The sequence below is a fragment of the Nerophis lumbriciformis genome, linkage group LG02 (assembly GCF_033978685.3).
Source record: "Nerophis lumbriciformis linkage group LG02, RoL_Nlum_v2.1, whole genome shotgun sequence".
In the NCBI taxonomy this organism is placed as follows: Eukaryota; Metazoa; Chordata; class Actinopteri; order Syngnathiformes; family Syngnathidae; genus Nerophis; species Nerophis lumbriciformis.
The window spans coordinates 66290840-66307015 of record NC_084549.2 but is presented as its reverse complement, the minus strand read 5'-3'; the positions used below and the strand labels follow the sequence as shown (position 1 = coordinate 66307015).

The 16176-nt window shown below is 35.4% G+C and overlaps 1 protein-coding gene across 1 annotated transcript; it reads left to right on the top strand.

Moving 5' to 3' along the window:
- Positions 1 to 4734: 4734 nt before the first annotated feature.
- On the top strand, positions 4735 to 14335 carry plekha3 (pleckstrin homology domain containing, family A (phosphoinositide binding specific) member 3). The gene is made up of 8 exons (XM_061973705.1): positions 4735 to 5048; positions 11189 to 11305; positions 11367 to 11516; positions 11575 to 11690; positions 11753 to 11857; positions 11935 to 11978; positions 13431 to 13525; positions 13596 to 14335. The coding sequence occupies exons 1-8, from the start codon at positions 5009 to 5011 to the stop codon at positions 13703 to 13705; spliced, it is 777 nt and encodes a 258-aa protein (XP_061829689.1). The 5' UTR covers positions 4735 to 5008; the 3' UTR covers positions 13706 to 14335.
- Positions 14336 to 16176: the final 1841 nt, after the last annotated feature.

The following is a 16176-nucleotide window of genomic DNA, read 5'->3' as shown; positions in this document are numbered from 1 at the left end:
CCAGTGAGTTCCCCTTGATTTTTCTCCCCACCCTGCTTCCTCTTCTTTATAATTCCTGGCGGACGGCACCATGCGCAAATAACAGTACATTACGATTGTTGGGCCTACATTTTTTTTATACTTGCAAATAGTTTTTTTGTTGCAAAATTTTTATTTTTTAACTTGCAAGTAACTTTTTAAGTTGAAGAAAGTGTTTTTTTTCTTACTTGTGAATCGTCGGGTGTGAGTAAAAACATTTTTGTGTGTTTGTGGACTTGATTTCACTCCCCTCACCTCTTCAAGGCCTCCTCGCCGGCGCCCCCTTGTGTCTGCTTATAGTCTGATCAGTGCGTGTGCGTGTTTTGTGCGTTTGACGTTCTCCTGGCCCCGCCCCCCGCGCTGCCCTGTTCACCTGTAGTCACCTTAGCCCCTCCCCCAGTCATGTGACCTTGTGTTGGAGCCGCCTTGGAGTGAGTCTAGCTGTCAGTGAATATCAGTCAAATCCATGACGTTACTAAAGAAGCACAAAAGCAATTGTTTATATCAACGTTCGGTGCCACGCTATCAACACAGAATACCAACATATCGCCTCCTTTTAAATGGTGTGGGGGGTAAAAAACAACAACAAAATTGTGTGAGAAGAAGCACTTTTAGTAGGTGTATTTTCATTGCAGTGTGTGATTGGTGTTGCACATTTCAAGCTGAAAAGAAGACTATATAAAGCACAGAAACACAAAAAAATATTTATTTTATATGTCTAACGTCTAATTTAAATGCTCCTGTACCTGTTCTTTCCCTTAAAAAAAATCTACATGGACAGCTTCATCTCTGCCAACTTGTTTTTTTTTTTTTTTTTTTTTTTTTAAAGTTGTTGGTGGCCAAAAATAACAAAAGAAATGTAATAATTATCGTTTGGTAACTGTTTTTAGTGCTATGTTTTTGCAGTGTTTTCTAACATGTTACAATACCAGATTGTAGTGTACAAATTCACATTTATAAAGTATATATAAATATATAGAGATGAATATATATATATGACAAATGTATGTTCTGATGCAATAAAGAGAAATTCTAAGAACAGCATTATTGTCGGTGTCATGTTGACAGTCATTGATGACGTCATGCAGCCTTCTGCCTTTATATTTGGGACAAGCGGTAGAAATGGATGGATGGATATTAGTAAAGTAAGTGTTCATATACTGGTCCATAAAGATAAGTGAATCGAGCCTTCTTTGTCGGAATGGAAATTGAAAAACAAAAAACGATTAGTTTATTTGTATTTCATTTAAAAACGCAAAAAAACAAAGCTTTCCATTATAATGTCAACTAAAAAGGGTTACATTTTCTTTGTATGTTTCATATAAAAAAATGAAGTCCCCATTAAACGGAAAAAAAACAGACCAAAACGGATGTTGTTGTTTTTTTCAGACACCAGAAGTTTATTTTCAAAATAAAAGCGGGGATATTGATTACGGTACCCTTGTGTTGTGCCTGTGAGTGTGACTTTGGCTCAAATGTTTTGGAGTTCTACACAGAAATTATTTTTGATGTGGCACAAATATGACTGACGTGTCTCGACGCACATATCAAGCGATACAGAAAAACGGACCCCAAACGAATGTGTTTTCATATTCCCACACCCGAAACCGGAAGTATCCGTTTCAAGTCAGAACCGCAGACTGGCCTCATATACGTATTGCCTCCACTTTTGTGTGATATGTGTCAAAACCTTGTTGTGCTATGTCCAAAATATGTTTTGTGTAAGGCTCCAAATACATTTTTGCCATGGGCACACGAATACCGTAGTATTGCCGCTTTTACTTTGAAAATAAAGATTGTCAGAATATGAAAAAAGATCCGGTTTGGTTAGTATTTCCATTTCTGTTTACTAGGGATTTACATTTTTGTTAAAATACATTACAATTTTATTTTCCCTCTGCACTTAAAAATAAACACTTTTTTTTCTATTTTCTTTTTTTTTTTCGTTTTGTTTTTAATTCCCTTTTTATTCATGAAAGGAAAAATAAATGACCAAAACAGACATTGGTCGATAAACCTCATGTGTACTTTTATATACCCAGTATGCTACATTTGCATACAAAAACAGCATTGTTTGAATACGAAATATGGATTTATTTTATTGACTTACACGTGCGTTAAAAAAAAGAATTTGGTTCTAAATCTTTTTTTATTTTTACAAATCTTATGTTTTTGGTTGCAAATGTTTTCTGGTTAAATAATTAGTTTTTGTTACAGATCTTTATTTTTTGTTTACGAATGTTTTCGTTGTTGAAAAACTGTGGTTACTAATGGTTACTAATCTTTTTTTGTACAAATCTTTTTTTTTATTTTATTTTTTTAAGTTTTTATCACAAATCTTTTTGTTACAAACCTTTTTTGGGGTTACAAATTACTTTTACAAAACTTTTTTTGTTTAAAAATCTTTAGATTTTGTTTAAAAATGTTTTGGTTGTAAATCTTTTTTGTTACAAATCCTTTTTTGGTTGCATTTTTTTTCCCATCCATCCATCCATCCATTTTCTACCGCTTATTCCCTTTTGGGGTCGCGGGGGGCGCTGGAGCCTATCTCAGCTACAATCGGGCGGAAGGCGGTGTACACCCTGGACAAGTCGCCAACTCATCGCAGGGCCAACACAGATAGACAGACAACATTCACACTCACATCCACACACTAGGGCCAATTTAGTGTTGCCAATCAACCTATCCCCAGGTGCATGTCTTTGGAGGTGGGAGGAAGCCGGAGTACCTGGAGGCATTTTTTTTTATTGAATAAAATAGTTTTGGTATAAACCTTATTTTGGTTGCCATTTTTTTTTATTGAAAAAACAATTTTGTTACAAATCTTTTTTTGGTTGCAGTTATTTTATTGAAAAAAAAATCGTTTCTTACAAATCTTTTTTTTGAACAATTTTTTTAATTGGAAAAATCGTTTTGTTATACATCTTTTTGGTTACACATTTTTTTTGGTTACAAATATTTTTGGTTACAAATCTATTATTTTGCGTTCACAATTTTTTGTTTGATCACGAAATATGCATTTATTTTATAGACATACACGTGCGTTAAAAAAAATTGGTTCTAAATCTTTTTTGATTTTTACAAATCTTATGTTTTTGGTTGCAAATGTTTTCTGGTTAAATAATTTGTTACAAACCTTTTTTGGGCTTACAAATCAGTTTTACAAAACTTATTTGTTGTTTAAAAATCTTTTTATTTTGTTTAAAAATGTTTTGGTTGTAAATCTTTTGGTTGCAATTTTTTTTATTGAAAAAAATAGTTTTGGTATAAACCTTATTTTGGTTGCCATTTTTTTTAATTGAAAAAACAGTTTTGTTACAAATCTTTTTTTGGTTGACATTTTTTATTGAAAAAAAAAATCGTTTGTTACAAATCTTTTTTTGGTTGCAATTATTTTATTGAAAAAAAATCGTTTCTTACAAATCTTTTTTTTTAACAATTTTTTAAATTGGAAAAATCGTTTTGTTATACATCTTTTTGGTTACAAATATTTGTTTGGTTACGAATTTTTTTTGGTTACAAATATTTTTGGTTACAAATCTATTATTTTGCGTTCACAATTTTTTGTTTGATCACGAAATATGCATTTATTTTATTGACATACACGTGCGTTAAAAAAAATTGGTTCTAAATCTTTTTTAATTCTTACAAATCTTGTGTTTTTGGTTGCAAATGTTTTCTGGTTAAATCGTTTGTTACAAAACTTTTTTGGGGTTACAAATCACTTTTACAAAACTTTTTTTTGTTTAAAAATCTTTTTATTTTGTTTAAAAATGTTTTGGTTGTAAATCTTTTGGTTGCAATTTTTTTTTATTGAAAAAAATAGTTTTAGTATAAACCTTATTTTGGTTGCCATTTTTTTAAATTGAAAAAACAGTTTTGTTACAAATCTTTTTTTGGTTGACATTTTTTATTGAAAAAAAAAATCGTTTGTTACAAATCTTTTTTTGGTTGCAATTATTTTATTGAAAAAAAATCGTTTCTTACAAATCTTTTTTTTAACAATTTTTTTAATTGGAAAAATCGTTTTGTTATACATCTTTTTGGTTACAAATATTTGTTTGGTTACGAATTTGTTTTGGTTACAAATATTTTTGGTTACAAATCTATTTTGCGTTCACAATTTTTTGTTTGATCACGAAATATGCATTTATTTTATTGACATACACGTGCGTTAAAAAAAATTGGTTCTAAATCTTTTTTAATTTTTACAAATCTTATGTTTTTGGTTGCAAATGTTTTCTGGTTAAATCATTTGTTACAAACCTTTTTTGGGCTTACAAATCACTTTTACAAAACTTATTTTTTGTTTAAAAATCTTTTTATTTCGTTTAAAAATGTTTTGGTTGTAAATCTTTTTGGTTGCAATTTTTTTTATTGAAAAAAATAGTTTATTTATTTATTTATTATTATATTTATTATTTTGGTTGCCATTTTTTATTGAAAAAACAGTTTTGTTACAAATCTTTTTTTGGTTGAAATTATTTTATTGAAAAAAAAATCGTTTGTTACAAATTTTTTTGTTGTTGCAATCTTTTTTATTGAAAAAAATCGTTTTGTTATACATCTTTTTGGTTAGAAATATTTGTTTGGTTACGAATTGTTTTTGGTTACAAATATTTTTTGTTACAAATCTATTATTTTGGGTTCACAATTTTTTTGTTTGATTACGAAATATGCATTTATTTTATTGACATAGACGTGCGTTAGAAATCAGCCTCGCGGGCTTCCGTAAGAAACGTCTGGTTTGTTGACTTTTTTTCCCTCCCTTATCCAGCTGACCTAGCAACGCAGTGGCCACAATGACAGCATTAACTTCCCTATTAGTTAGTGACATCACCTTGTTTTTGTCGAATTTTAAAGTAAAAGAACCTCTCGACTAGTTATTTATTCGACTGACTATGTCCCGCCGCAAAGCCCCTGCTAGTTAGCTTTAGCCTGTTAGCTTCTGCTTTGACGCCAAACCGGAAGCGGATCAAAACAAACAAAAATGGAGGGCATCCTCTACAAGTGGACCAACTACATGACAGGTGAGTCCCTTGCTTGTCTCCTCTGTCTCTTTTTAGTTGTATTTATGTCGGCCTAATAGGTTCCATGTGGGTTAATTAATGTTAGCATGCTAACTCAGCCATAACGTGACATACATTCTTATGGTCAGGTGATGTTTTAGCCATTAAATGACCGTTCTAAGTGTTCTAGAAGGATATGCTGCCCAACAGCAACAATATTTTAATACACATATGCGCATTGAGCTGAAAAGCAACGCAACAAGTGTATTTTGACATCAAATGATTAAAAAGTAGAAATGGGCGGATCGATACTGGTATCAATAACAGACGATACTTTAGTTACTTGAGATAACGTTTACCGTTACCGGAAGCTCAGTGCAAAGTAACTAAATCATTGATACCTTGTCTAAATGAAACACGTTTGTGGGACTACTTTTTTTTGTACCGTTATTTCTTTATATAATGCCAATTAAAATGAGTCATTCAGTAATATAAAACAGCAATCGCCATCATTTATTTGTAGGCTACACTCACACAGTAAGTAGAATATGTACACGATAACACATTTAGTGCAAAATAACGCCATCATTTGTTTTGTCCTGGGATTTGATATTGTCTAAAAATGAATCCCCAGGAGCAGCAACACTTGAAATCTCCTACTTTTTATGATTCAAAAATTGTTGAAAAAAGACTATTTCATGTGGCTAACAATAGCCTGCTAATTATTGTTTGGACTGCAAAGTTGAAAGATACTGAGACTATATTTGGTATTTTGTGGTATTGGGAGGGCTTTGATGCATCCATCAATCAATCAATCAATGTTTATTAATATAGCCCTAAATCACAAGTGTCTCAAAGGGCTGCACAAGCCACAACAACATTCTCGGTTCAGATCCCACATAAGGGCAAGGAAAAACTCAACCCAGTGGGATGACAATGAGAAACCTTGGAGAGGACCGCAGATGTTACCTCAGAGTTACTATTACAAATAATTTTAAAGACCTCTTCAGGCAAAACTTTGGGAAGTTGTTTACACAAACCAAGCAAGATCTGGCTAATTGGACTCCCCTTTTCATTTCACTTATAGGCAGAGTCAATGCAATTAAGATGACTGTGCTTCCAAAATATTTGTATCTGTTTCAATGCTTACCTGTATTTATCCCTGGTACATTTTTCAAAAAATTAGACTCAATAATCTCATCTTATATTTGGAATGGCAAACAGCCACGTCTGCGCAAGGAGTTTTTACAAAGAGCAAAACATGATGAAGGTATGGCCCTTCCAAATTTCTGTATGTATTACTGGGCCACCAACTTGCATTGCATGTCATACTGGACATATTACCATCTACATAAGGAAAGTCCTACATGGGTGAAGCTGGAGACACATTCTTGTGGTTCTGCTTCCTTAGCAGCCCTAATGGGTGCAGCTTTGCCTCTATCAGTGAAGACAATTAATATTAATCCTGTAGTAAGTCACTCGCTCAAAATATACTGTCAATTTCGAAAACATTTTAACCTGCAAGGAATGAGCCTTTTCAGTCCAGTAGCATCAAATCACTGCTTTCCACCTTCAACACTTGACACAGCTTTTAATATGTGGCATCAAAGGGGTTTGAAATGCTTCAATGATCTTTTTATAGACAATATATTCGCCTCTTTTACGGAGTTGTCCAAGAAATTTAATCTACCCAGTTCCCATATATTTAGATATTTCCAGATAAGGGATTATGTTAAAACAGTTCTTCCGCAGTTCCCTAACAAACCCTCTAAATCAACCACAGATTAAATTATGTCTTTAAATCCAATAAAGAAGAGGGCAATCTCACATATACTTAATTTACTCTCAGGATTAGAATGCACTTCCATGCTAAGAATCAGAACAGCATGGGAACAAGACCTCCAAACATCAATAGATGACGTAACCTGGGCAAAAATTGAGAAAAGGGTTCACTCATCTTCAATGTGCGCACGACACTCACTGGTCCAATTTAAAGTGATACACCGGGTGCACTTCTCAAAAGCAAAATTAGCAAAAATATTTCCCCATATTAACCCAGTATGTGATAGATGTAAACTAGATAACGCAACATTAATACACATGTTTTGGCTTTGTCCGAAGCTAAAGGGGTACTGGAAGTCCATCTTCGAAGCACTCTCCACGGTATTAACAATTCAAATCGATCCAAACCCTTTAATTTCTGTATTTGGAATCATTCCTGAAGGGGGTCACAAAATAGTTGCCTTTACCACCCTCCTCGCACGCCGCCTGATACTGTTGAAGTGGAAGGAGGCTGTCACACCCTTAGTCTCCCACTGGATAAGGGACGTACAAGCAAACCTGAAGCTCGAGAAAATAAGATACACATTACGGGGCTCTGAAAACAAGTTTTTTAAAGTGTGGAGACCTTTTTTGACTTTTTTTGACCAATCTTCTACACAAGTGCAGGAAGAGCCCTAGATATGTACCTAAATATGGCCTTGTCATGCTGCGTCTACATTATGTTTCAGTTTTCAATTACTTTGTTTTAAGTGCCTTGTACTGAACTTTATTTATGTATTTATTTTATTTTTTTTACTTCGGGTACATTTGTACTCTTACTTTTGTTTTTTGTTTTTGTTTTGAGTGACAGCAGGGGTAGGGGATGAAGAGGGTTTGAATATGTTGTTAATGTGAATGTGAAATCAATAAAAAGAACTATGAAAGAAAGAAAATATTTTTTGCAAACCAGTAATTATAGTCTGCAAATGATGTGTTGTTGAGTGTCGGTGCTGTCTAGAGCTCGGCAGAGTAACCGTGTAATACTCTTCCATACCAGTAGGTGGCAGCCGGTAGCTAATTGCTTTGTAGATGTCGGAAACAGCGGCAGGCAGCGTGCAGGTGAAAAGGTATCCAATGCTTAAACAAAGAAAAAACAAAAGGTGAGTGCCCTTAAGAAAAGACAATTAAAGTTAGGGAAGGCTATGCAGAACAAAACTAAATCAGGGGCCGTATTTATCAAGCGTCTTAGAATTACTCCTAAGAAGTCTGCTAAGAGTTGACTTATGAGTAAAAAAATTATTCGCTGAAAGCTGCACTTAAAAGTTAGTTATCAAGCGTCTTACTCACAGTTTCAGCGAAGTGTAGGACTGAATCTTAAGTGTCACACTCAGAGCTGAATTACGACATTACTATGTGCCGTAAACGGAATTTTAGGTGACGTCATTTCTGTGTCCATAGAAATGACTAATCACGGAAGGGAATCCCTTGTGTAAGAATAAAGAAATATCTTAGAAATATTTAAGTGGACATTGGGAGTGCATATTTTGACAATAAACTACAAAATAATACAAAACAAACAAACAGTATTGGCAATGAATCAAAAATAAATGTTTTCTTTTCTTTCCAATTCATTAATTAGGCAACTAATTTGAAACTGGTGTGGGTGGCTCTATATATACTAGCCCACTGCAGCCACATGCAGAAATGAACATGGAATCGAAAAGAAAACCAAACTGGCGAGAGGAGGAAACACTGTTGTTAGAAGAGCTTCCGCTCCCTGAACGTTTGTGCACGTCTCTCTCGCCTCAGTGCCATCCCCCGCTGGCAACTCCTAACCACTTAGGACACCTCTGAAGGTCCCTTAAATATCGTGGAGAGTAGGAGTGATTCTTAGACTTAAGAAAGTTGATAAATAGCTTTTATTCTTAAGTTTGAGAGTAGGACTAAATTTCGCAAATTCTCAGGACTTAAGTGTAAAATGGCACTCTAAGACGCTTGATAAATACGGCCCCTGAACTGGCGACAAAGTAAACACAAACAGAATGCTGGACGACAGCAAAGACTTACTGTGGAGCAAAGACGGCGTCCGCAATGTACATCCGAACATGACATGACAATCAACAATGTCCCCACAAAGAAGGATTAAAAACAACCGAAATATTCTTGATTGCTAAAACAAAGTACAAACGTTTGTAGATGCGGGAAATAGCGCTCAAAGGAAGACATGAAACTGCTACAGGAAAACACCAAAAAAAGAGAAAAAGTCACCAAAATAGGAGCGCAAAACAAGAACTAAAACACTACACACAGGAAAACAGCAAAAAACTCAAAATAACTCACGGCATGATGTGACAGGTCGTGACAATAGAGCTACTTTGAGACAAGAGCTATATTGATGCATGCTTGGTTATGGTTTATAGTCATATCCAACAATTGCGACGACTTTTTACTGTCAACTGAGTTTCATTTTTTAATTATTTCTGCTGGTGGTGTGCCTCCGGGTTTTTTCAACACAAAAAATGTGCCTTGGCTCAAAAAAGGTTGAAAAACACTGCTCTAGGGTACACCGGATGCAAAGGACGTGGAGTGGGTCTGACATAATAGTGAGAGTCCAGTCCATAGTGGATCTAACATAATAGTGAGAGTCCAGTCCATAGTGGGGCCAGCAGGAGACCATCCCAAGCGGAAACGGGTCAGCAGCGCAGAGATGTCCCCAACTGATGCACAGGCGAGCGGTCCACCCCGGGTCCCGACTCTGGACAGCCAGCACTTCATACGCATGAATAACGATCTCAACGTCGCTAGTGGACAAAATGGAACGAATTTTAGCGATATTATGGAGATGAAAGAAGGCCGTTTTAGTAACACTCTTGATGTGCGACTCAAACGAGAGAGTTGGGTGGAAGATAATACCCAGATTCTTTACCGAGTCGCCTTGTGTAATTGTTTGGTTGTCAAATGTTAAGGTGGTATTGTTAAATAATTGTCGGTGTTTAGCAGGACCGATAATCAGCATTTCCGTTTTCTTAGCGTTGAGTTGCAAAAAGTTAGCGGTCATCCATTGTTTAATTTCATTAAAGGGGAACATTATCACAATTTCAGAATGGTTAAAACCATTAAAAATCACTTCCCAGTGGCTTATTATATTTTTCGAAGTTTTTTTCAAAATTTTACCCATCACGCAATATCCCTAAAAAAAAAGCTTCAAAGTGCCTGATTTTAACCATCCGTCCATTTTCCTGTGACGTCACACAGTGAAGCCAACACAAACAAACATGGCGGAAAGAACAGCAAGCTATAGCGACATTAGCTCGGATTCAGACTCGGATTTCAGCGGCTTAAGCAATTCAACAGATTACGAATGTATTGAAACGGATGGTTGTAGTGTGGAGGCAGGTGGCGAAAACGAAATTGAAGAAGAAACTGAAGCTATTGAGCCATATCGGTTTGAACCGTATGCAAGCGAAAACGACGAAAACGACACGACAGCCAGCGACACGGGAGAAAGCGAGGACGAATTCGGCGATCGCCTTCTAACCAACAATTGGTATGTGTTTGTTTGGCATTAAAGGAAACTAACAACTATGAACTAGGTTTACGGCATATAAAAATACATTTGGCAACAACATGCACTTTGAGAGTGCAGACAGCCCAGTTTTCATCAATTAATATATTCTGTAGACATACCCTCATCCGCTCTCTTTTCCTGAAAGCTGATCTGTCCAGTTTTGGAGTTGATGTCAGCAGGCCAGGGAAGCTAGGGTCAATAGGGGGTTTAGCTCGCTCGTCTGCGGGAACAAACTGCCGCCATTGCTTGCCGTGCTACCGAGGTCCTTTGTCCCTGAATTGCTCACACACTCCGGCAGATTCAATGGGGGTCTGGCGGCAGATTTCTTTGACTTTATCGTTGGAAATGCATCTGCTTTGAGTGTCGCAGGATATCCACACATTCTTGCCATCTCTGTCGTAGCATAGCTTTCGTCGGTAAAGTGTGCGGAACAAACGTCCAATTTCTTGCCACTTTCGCATCTTTGGGCCACTGGTGCAACTTGAATCCGTCCCTGTTCGTGTTGTTACACCCTCCGACAACACACCGACGAGGCATGATGTCTCCAAGGTACGGAAAACAGTCGAAAAAAACGGAAAATAACAGAGCTGATTTGACTCGGTGTTTGAGAAAATGGCGGATTGCTTCCCCATCGCTCCGAGAGCGAATATTAGAAAGGCGTTTAATTCGCCAAAATTCACCCATTTAGAGTTCGGAAATCGGTTAAAAAAATATATGGTCTTTTTTCTGCAACATCAAGGTATATATTGACGCTTACCGGTACATAGGTCTGGTGATAATGTTCCCCTTTAAGACACAGGTAAATATGCTTCCTTTGTGTTGGGATCTTCAGGCTGGCAGCCGCGCTGGTTCGCCTTGGACGATGGCGTGCTCTCCTACTACGACAGCGAGGACGACGTCGGCAAAGGAAGCAAAGGATCCATCAAGATGGCCGTGTGCGAAATCAAAGGTCGGTCCCTCTCGCGCTCCAAGTCATCCTTCTTCCCCGGCGCTCACCGTTTCTCTTCCAGTCCACCCGACGGACGCCGCTCGTCTGGAGCTGATCATTCCCGGCGAGCAGCACTTTTACCTGCGGGCGGTGAACGCGGCGGAGAGACAGCGGTGGCTGCTGGCGCTGGGCTCGTCCAAAGCGGGGACGCCGGACGCTCACAGACACGGAGGTCTTGGCTTCAAGCGCCTCGGGAGGTTCTGGCTCACTAACTTAGTGTGTGTGTCCAGGTCCTGACTGTCTGAGGACCAAGATGTCCGAGCTGCGTCTCTTCTGTGACCTCCTGGTCCAGCAGGTCCAAACCATCCAGTCCCAGTCCACCACAGACCCTGAGGTCACATCTGAGGTAACCCCGCCCCCTCACCTCACGCCCTTACATCAAAGTTTGACGGCAGTTTGCGTCTTCAGGCGTCCCTCCTCAGTGCCACCTGTGCCACCTTCATCAGGACGCTGGAGGAGTGCATCACCTTGACGCGGCACAGCGTGACACCTGACCTGCAACCTCCTGAAAGGGTCCGCCTCTCTCACTGCAACAGGTCCTTCATTTCATTACAAGGTGACTGTTGACTGTTGGAATGTCTTCTGTCCAGATGAGAAGGTCCGTCAGTCACCCGGGAATGTCCACTGTGGACAGGTGAGTGCCACACACAGCTGGTCCCTCCCATCACATCTTCCCTGTAACCTCCTTTTTGATTCAAAATCATTGCATTGACTTACAAGTCTTTGTTCTCCTTAAAAAAATATATTTGGTTCTAATCTTTTTTTATTTTTAAAAATCTTATGTTTTTGGTTGCAAATGTTTTCTGGTTAAATAATTTGTATTTGTTACAGATCTTTTTTTTTTTGTTTACGAATGTTTTTGTTGTTAAAAAATGTGGTTACTAATCTTTTTTTGTAGAAATCTCTTTTTTTTAAGTTTTTATCACAAATCTTTTTGTTACAAACCTTTTTTGGGGTTACAAATCACTTTTACAAAACTTTTTTTTTTGTTTAAAAATCTTTTTATTTTGTTTAAAAATGTTTGGGTTGTAAATAGTTTTTGTTCCAAATCATTTTTTGGTTGCAATTTTTTTTATTGAAAAAAATAGTTTTGGTATAAATCTTATTTTGGTTTGCCATTTTTTTATTGAAAAAATCGTTTTGTTATAAATCTTTTTTTGGTCGCCATTTTTTTAAAGAAAAAAAATCATTTGTTACAAATCTTTTTTTAGTCACAATTTTTTGATAGAAAAACGTTTTGTTACACACGTTTTTTTTGTTGCAATTTTTTTTATTGAAAAAATTGTTTTATTATGAATCTTTTTTTGTTAGAAATATTTTTTTGGTTACAGATATTTTTTGTTACAAATCTATTATTTTGGGTTCACAATTTTTTTTGTTAAACTTTGGTGATAAATCTTGCTGTTTTACAAGTTTTTTGGTTACAAATCTTTTTTTGTTTAAATAGTTTTTGTTATAAATCTTTTTTGTTACAGATATTTTTGGGGGATGTAAACAATTTATTTTGGTTACAAATGTATTATTTTGTAACATTTTTTTTGTTTGTTTCAAATCCTGTTGGTTAAAATATTTTGTTTGTTATAAATCTTTTTTGTTACAAATATTTTTTTCGTTAGAAATATTTTGGGATAAAAATGATTGTTTTTGGCTACACATATATTTTTTTCTTACAAATCTTTATGGTAAAATGGTTTTGTTACAAATCTCTTTTTGTTTTTTCCCAAATATTGTTAGTTACATTAATTTATTTTGGTTACAAATATTTTTTTGTTAAAATTCCCTTATAAATCTATTTAGTTAAAAATAATTTGTTTGAGTTAAATGTTTTTTGTTTCAAATATTTATTTGGTAAAAAAAAACATTTGTTTGTTGTTTTTATATATTTTTTTTGTTAAAAAAATGTCTTGGGTTTAAATCTTGTTTGGATCCTAATCTTTTTACCGGTAGTTAAAAATAATTTGTTTTGGTTACAAATATTTTTTGGCACAATTCTTCGTTTTGGTAACTAATATTTTTTGCTGGGTATTTAGTTTTAAATGTTCCCTCTGCCAGCAAATCTTTCACTTCCTGTTCTTGTGTCCCTCAGGTGGGGGGTCGCCAAAGACGGCTCGAGATCGAAGCAGCGGCGGCACCGGGCGAGCTCGGACAGTTCCGTTTACGTTGCCGAGCCAACGTATAAAGGTGGGGGGGTAAAAAAAAAAGTGTCGGGCGTTAGCGTAGCATTAGCTTATCTTCCTGGTTTGTCATGCAGGTTTGCTTCCGAGGCTCAACAGCGACTCGTCCTCCATCCCAGAGGAACGAGGGAACGGCGTGAGTCTGAAGACCACGCCCACTGACACGGACACTGAGCTCTTCTTCTGAGAAATGTAACTTTTGTGGAGTGAGAGGTTTGTCAAACGAGCACCTTTAGACTTTTTTATTATTAACCTTGAAGATGCCCGCTGAGCCCCCCACCCCTTGCCCTTCCCTCACCATGTAAACAAGTGCCGAACATTTTGTAGTGATGACTGTGAATGTGCAGAAAACACGGCAGGAACCATGTGAAGTGTCCACCTTTTGGCTTCGCCCACACCGGACGTGTAACCTCTTCTCTCTAGTCAGTGTTGGCGAGTGGATTTTTTTTTGTGTTTTTCTTGTGCAACTGTGACAAAAAGCGTCTTGTAACGCGACACTTTAAGACGTGGGACTTGTAGGTCTTTTTTTTTTTTTTAAACTTCAGCTTTAAAAGTCGCTTTTAAAAGCACTTTTTTGGTGATGATGCTGCATCTGTCGCCATGGTAACCGACCCTCGTTCATCCTAACAGTGTTAAGCACGTTAAAGCACTTAAAAATCAGCTCACAACAATGAAATTAATAACATAATGTTTATTATTATTATTAATATTATTATTAGAAGACCTTTTGGCTGTTTTGTTTTTCTTGAACTTCTAAGGAAAATATGCAGGAGTTGGAAATGTTTGTCATCACCAAATTAAAAGAAAATCCTACTAATCTTTTTTATAGCTTCTTTCTTTAAGAATCTGTCAATGTCAATTTTATTGTTTGAAATCTCTCTTTTAATCCTTTAAACCATCTTGTATGCATAAAAAAAATAGTTTTACATCCAATCTGCAATTTATTTACATTTATTATTTCTATTTTTTTTTTAGAAGAAGAACCAATTTTAAAATAAGCTTTTAGGCCGTCTCCATGCAACCAGAATTACGTTTCTTATTAATCCCAGTTCTAAATCAATTCATAATTTAAAAAAATCTATAAAAAAAAAAGGAAAAAAAAGTAGTTATTTGATTCTTCTTTTTTTTTAATAAGAATTAATTTTTAAATGATACTTTAGGCCATCTCCATGCAACCAGAAGAAAATGTTCTAACCTGTAAAAAATATTTAAGTTTTTTTTTTTTTTTACTGCAACGAGAATTGTGATTTTTCCCATATCTAAATTAATACTTTTTTTTTGAAGAAGAAGAAGAATCAATTTATAAAACGATGTTTGTAGCCTCCATGCAACCAGAATCTCAATTTTTATTCATTCCGTATCTAAATCGATTCATATTTTTCAAAAATTGATTTGAAAGACAAAAAAAAAGTCATTTTGTTTTATTAATAAGTATCAATTTTTAAAAAGATGCTTTTAGGCCAGGTCAATGCAAACAGAATCACGATTCTTATTCATCCCGATTCTAAATTGATTCATAATATTTAAAAATTGATTACAAATAAAATATATATATATATATATATATTGCGGGGGGGTTTTCGGAATCAATTTTTAAAAAGACGCTTTTATGCCATCTCCATGCAATCAGAAGAAGCTTTTCTAACCTGTGACCTCTTTTAGAATTTTATTTTATTTAAAAAAAAAAAAAAAAGACAAGTGGTAGAAAATGGATGGATGGACATTTTAAAGAGGTTTTTAGGCCATCTACATTCAACTAGAAACACGATTCTTATTCATCATGATTCTAAATCGATTCATAATATTCAAAAACTGATTACAATAAAAAAATAAAAAAACATTTTTTTTGTTAAAGACACTTTTAGGCCGTCTCCATGCAAACTAAATCGCGATTCTTACTCATTCTGAATCTAAATCCATCCATATTATAAATCGCAAAAAATTTTTTTTTGAACAATCAACTTTTGAAAACGTGTATATTAATTTTTTTTTGTTGTAAGAATCACATTTTAAAGACGTTTTTAGGCCATCTCCATGCAATTACAATGGCAAATCTTATTCATTCTAAATCTAAATCGATTCATAGTTTTCAAAAATGTGTATATATATATATATATATATATATATATATATATATATATATATATATATAAAAAAAAAAAGAAAAAGTTTTTAAATAAGAATCCATTCTAAAAAAATACTTTTTTAGTTCACCTACATGCAACCAGAGGAAAAGCTTTTTAGCCTGTTTTGAAAAAGTTTAACTATAATTATTATACCAAATAATACAATGCGAGAATCGGTTTGAATCGAGAATCGATTATGAATCGAATCGTCACCCCAGGAATCAGATGGAATCGTTCGGTTTCCAAAGATTCCCATCCCTAGTAAATACACACACAAGTCGAGCATGAAAGTGTGTGTGTGTGTGTGTGTGTGTGTGTGTGTGTGTGTGTGTGTGTGTGTGTGTGTGTGTGTGTGTATGTGTTTGCACAAGGTGTGTTTATTTGTGAATAGGATTGCATTGTTTTCTCTTTGACCAAGCAGGTACCCACAATGCACCTGGTGCAGGATGTGTTCACGTGTACATCCTGCACATGCACACGCACATGTATGTTAGTTTAGCAGACTTCTAGTACAAATAGTCCCAAGTGTCAA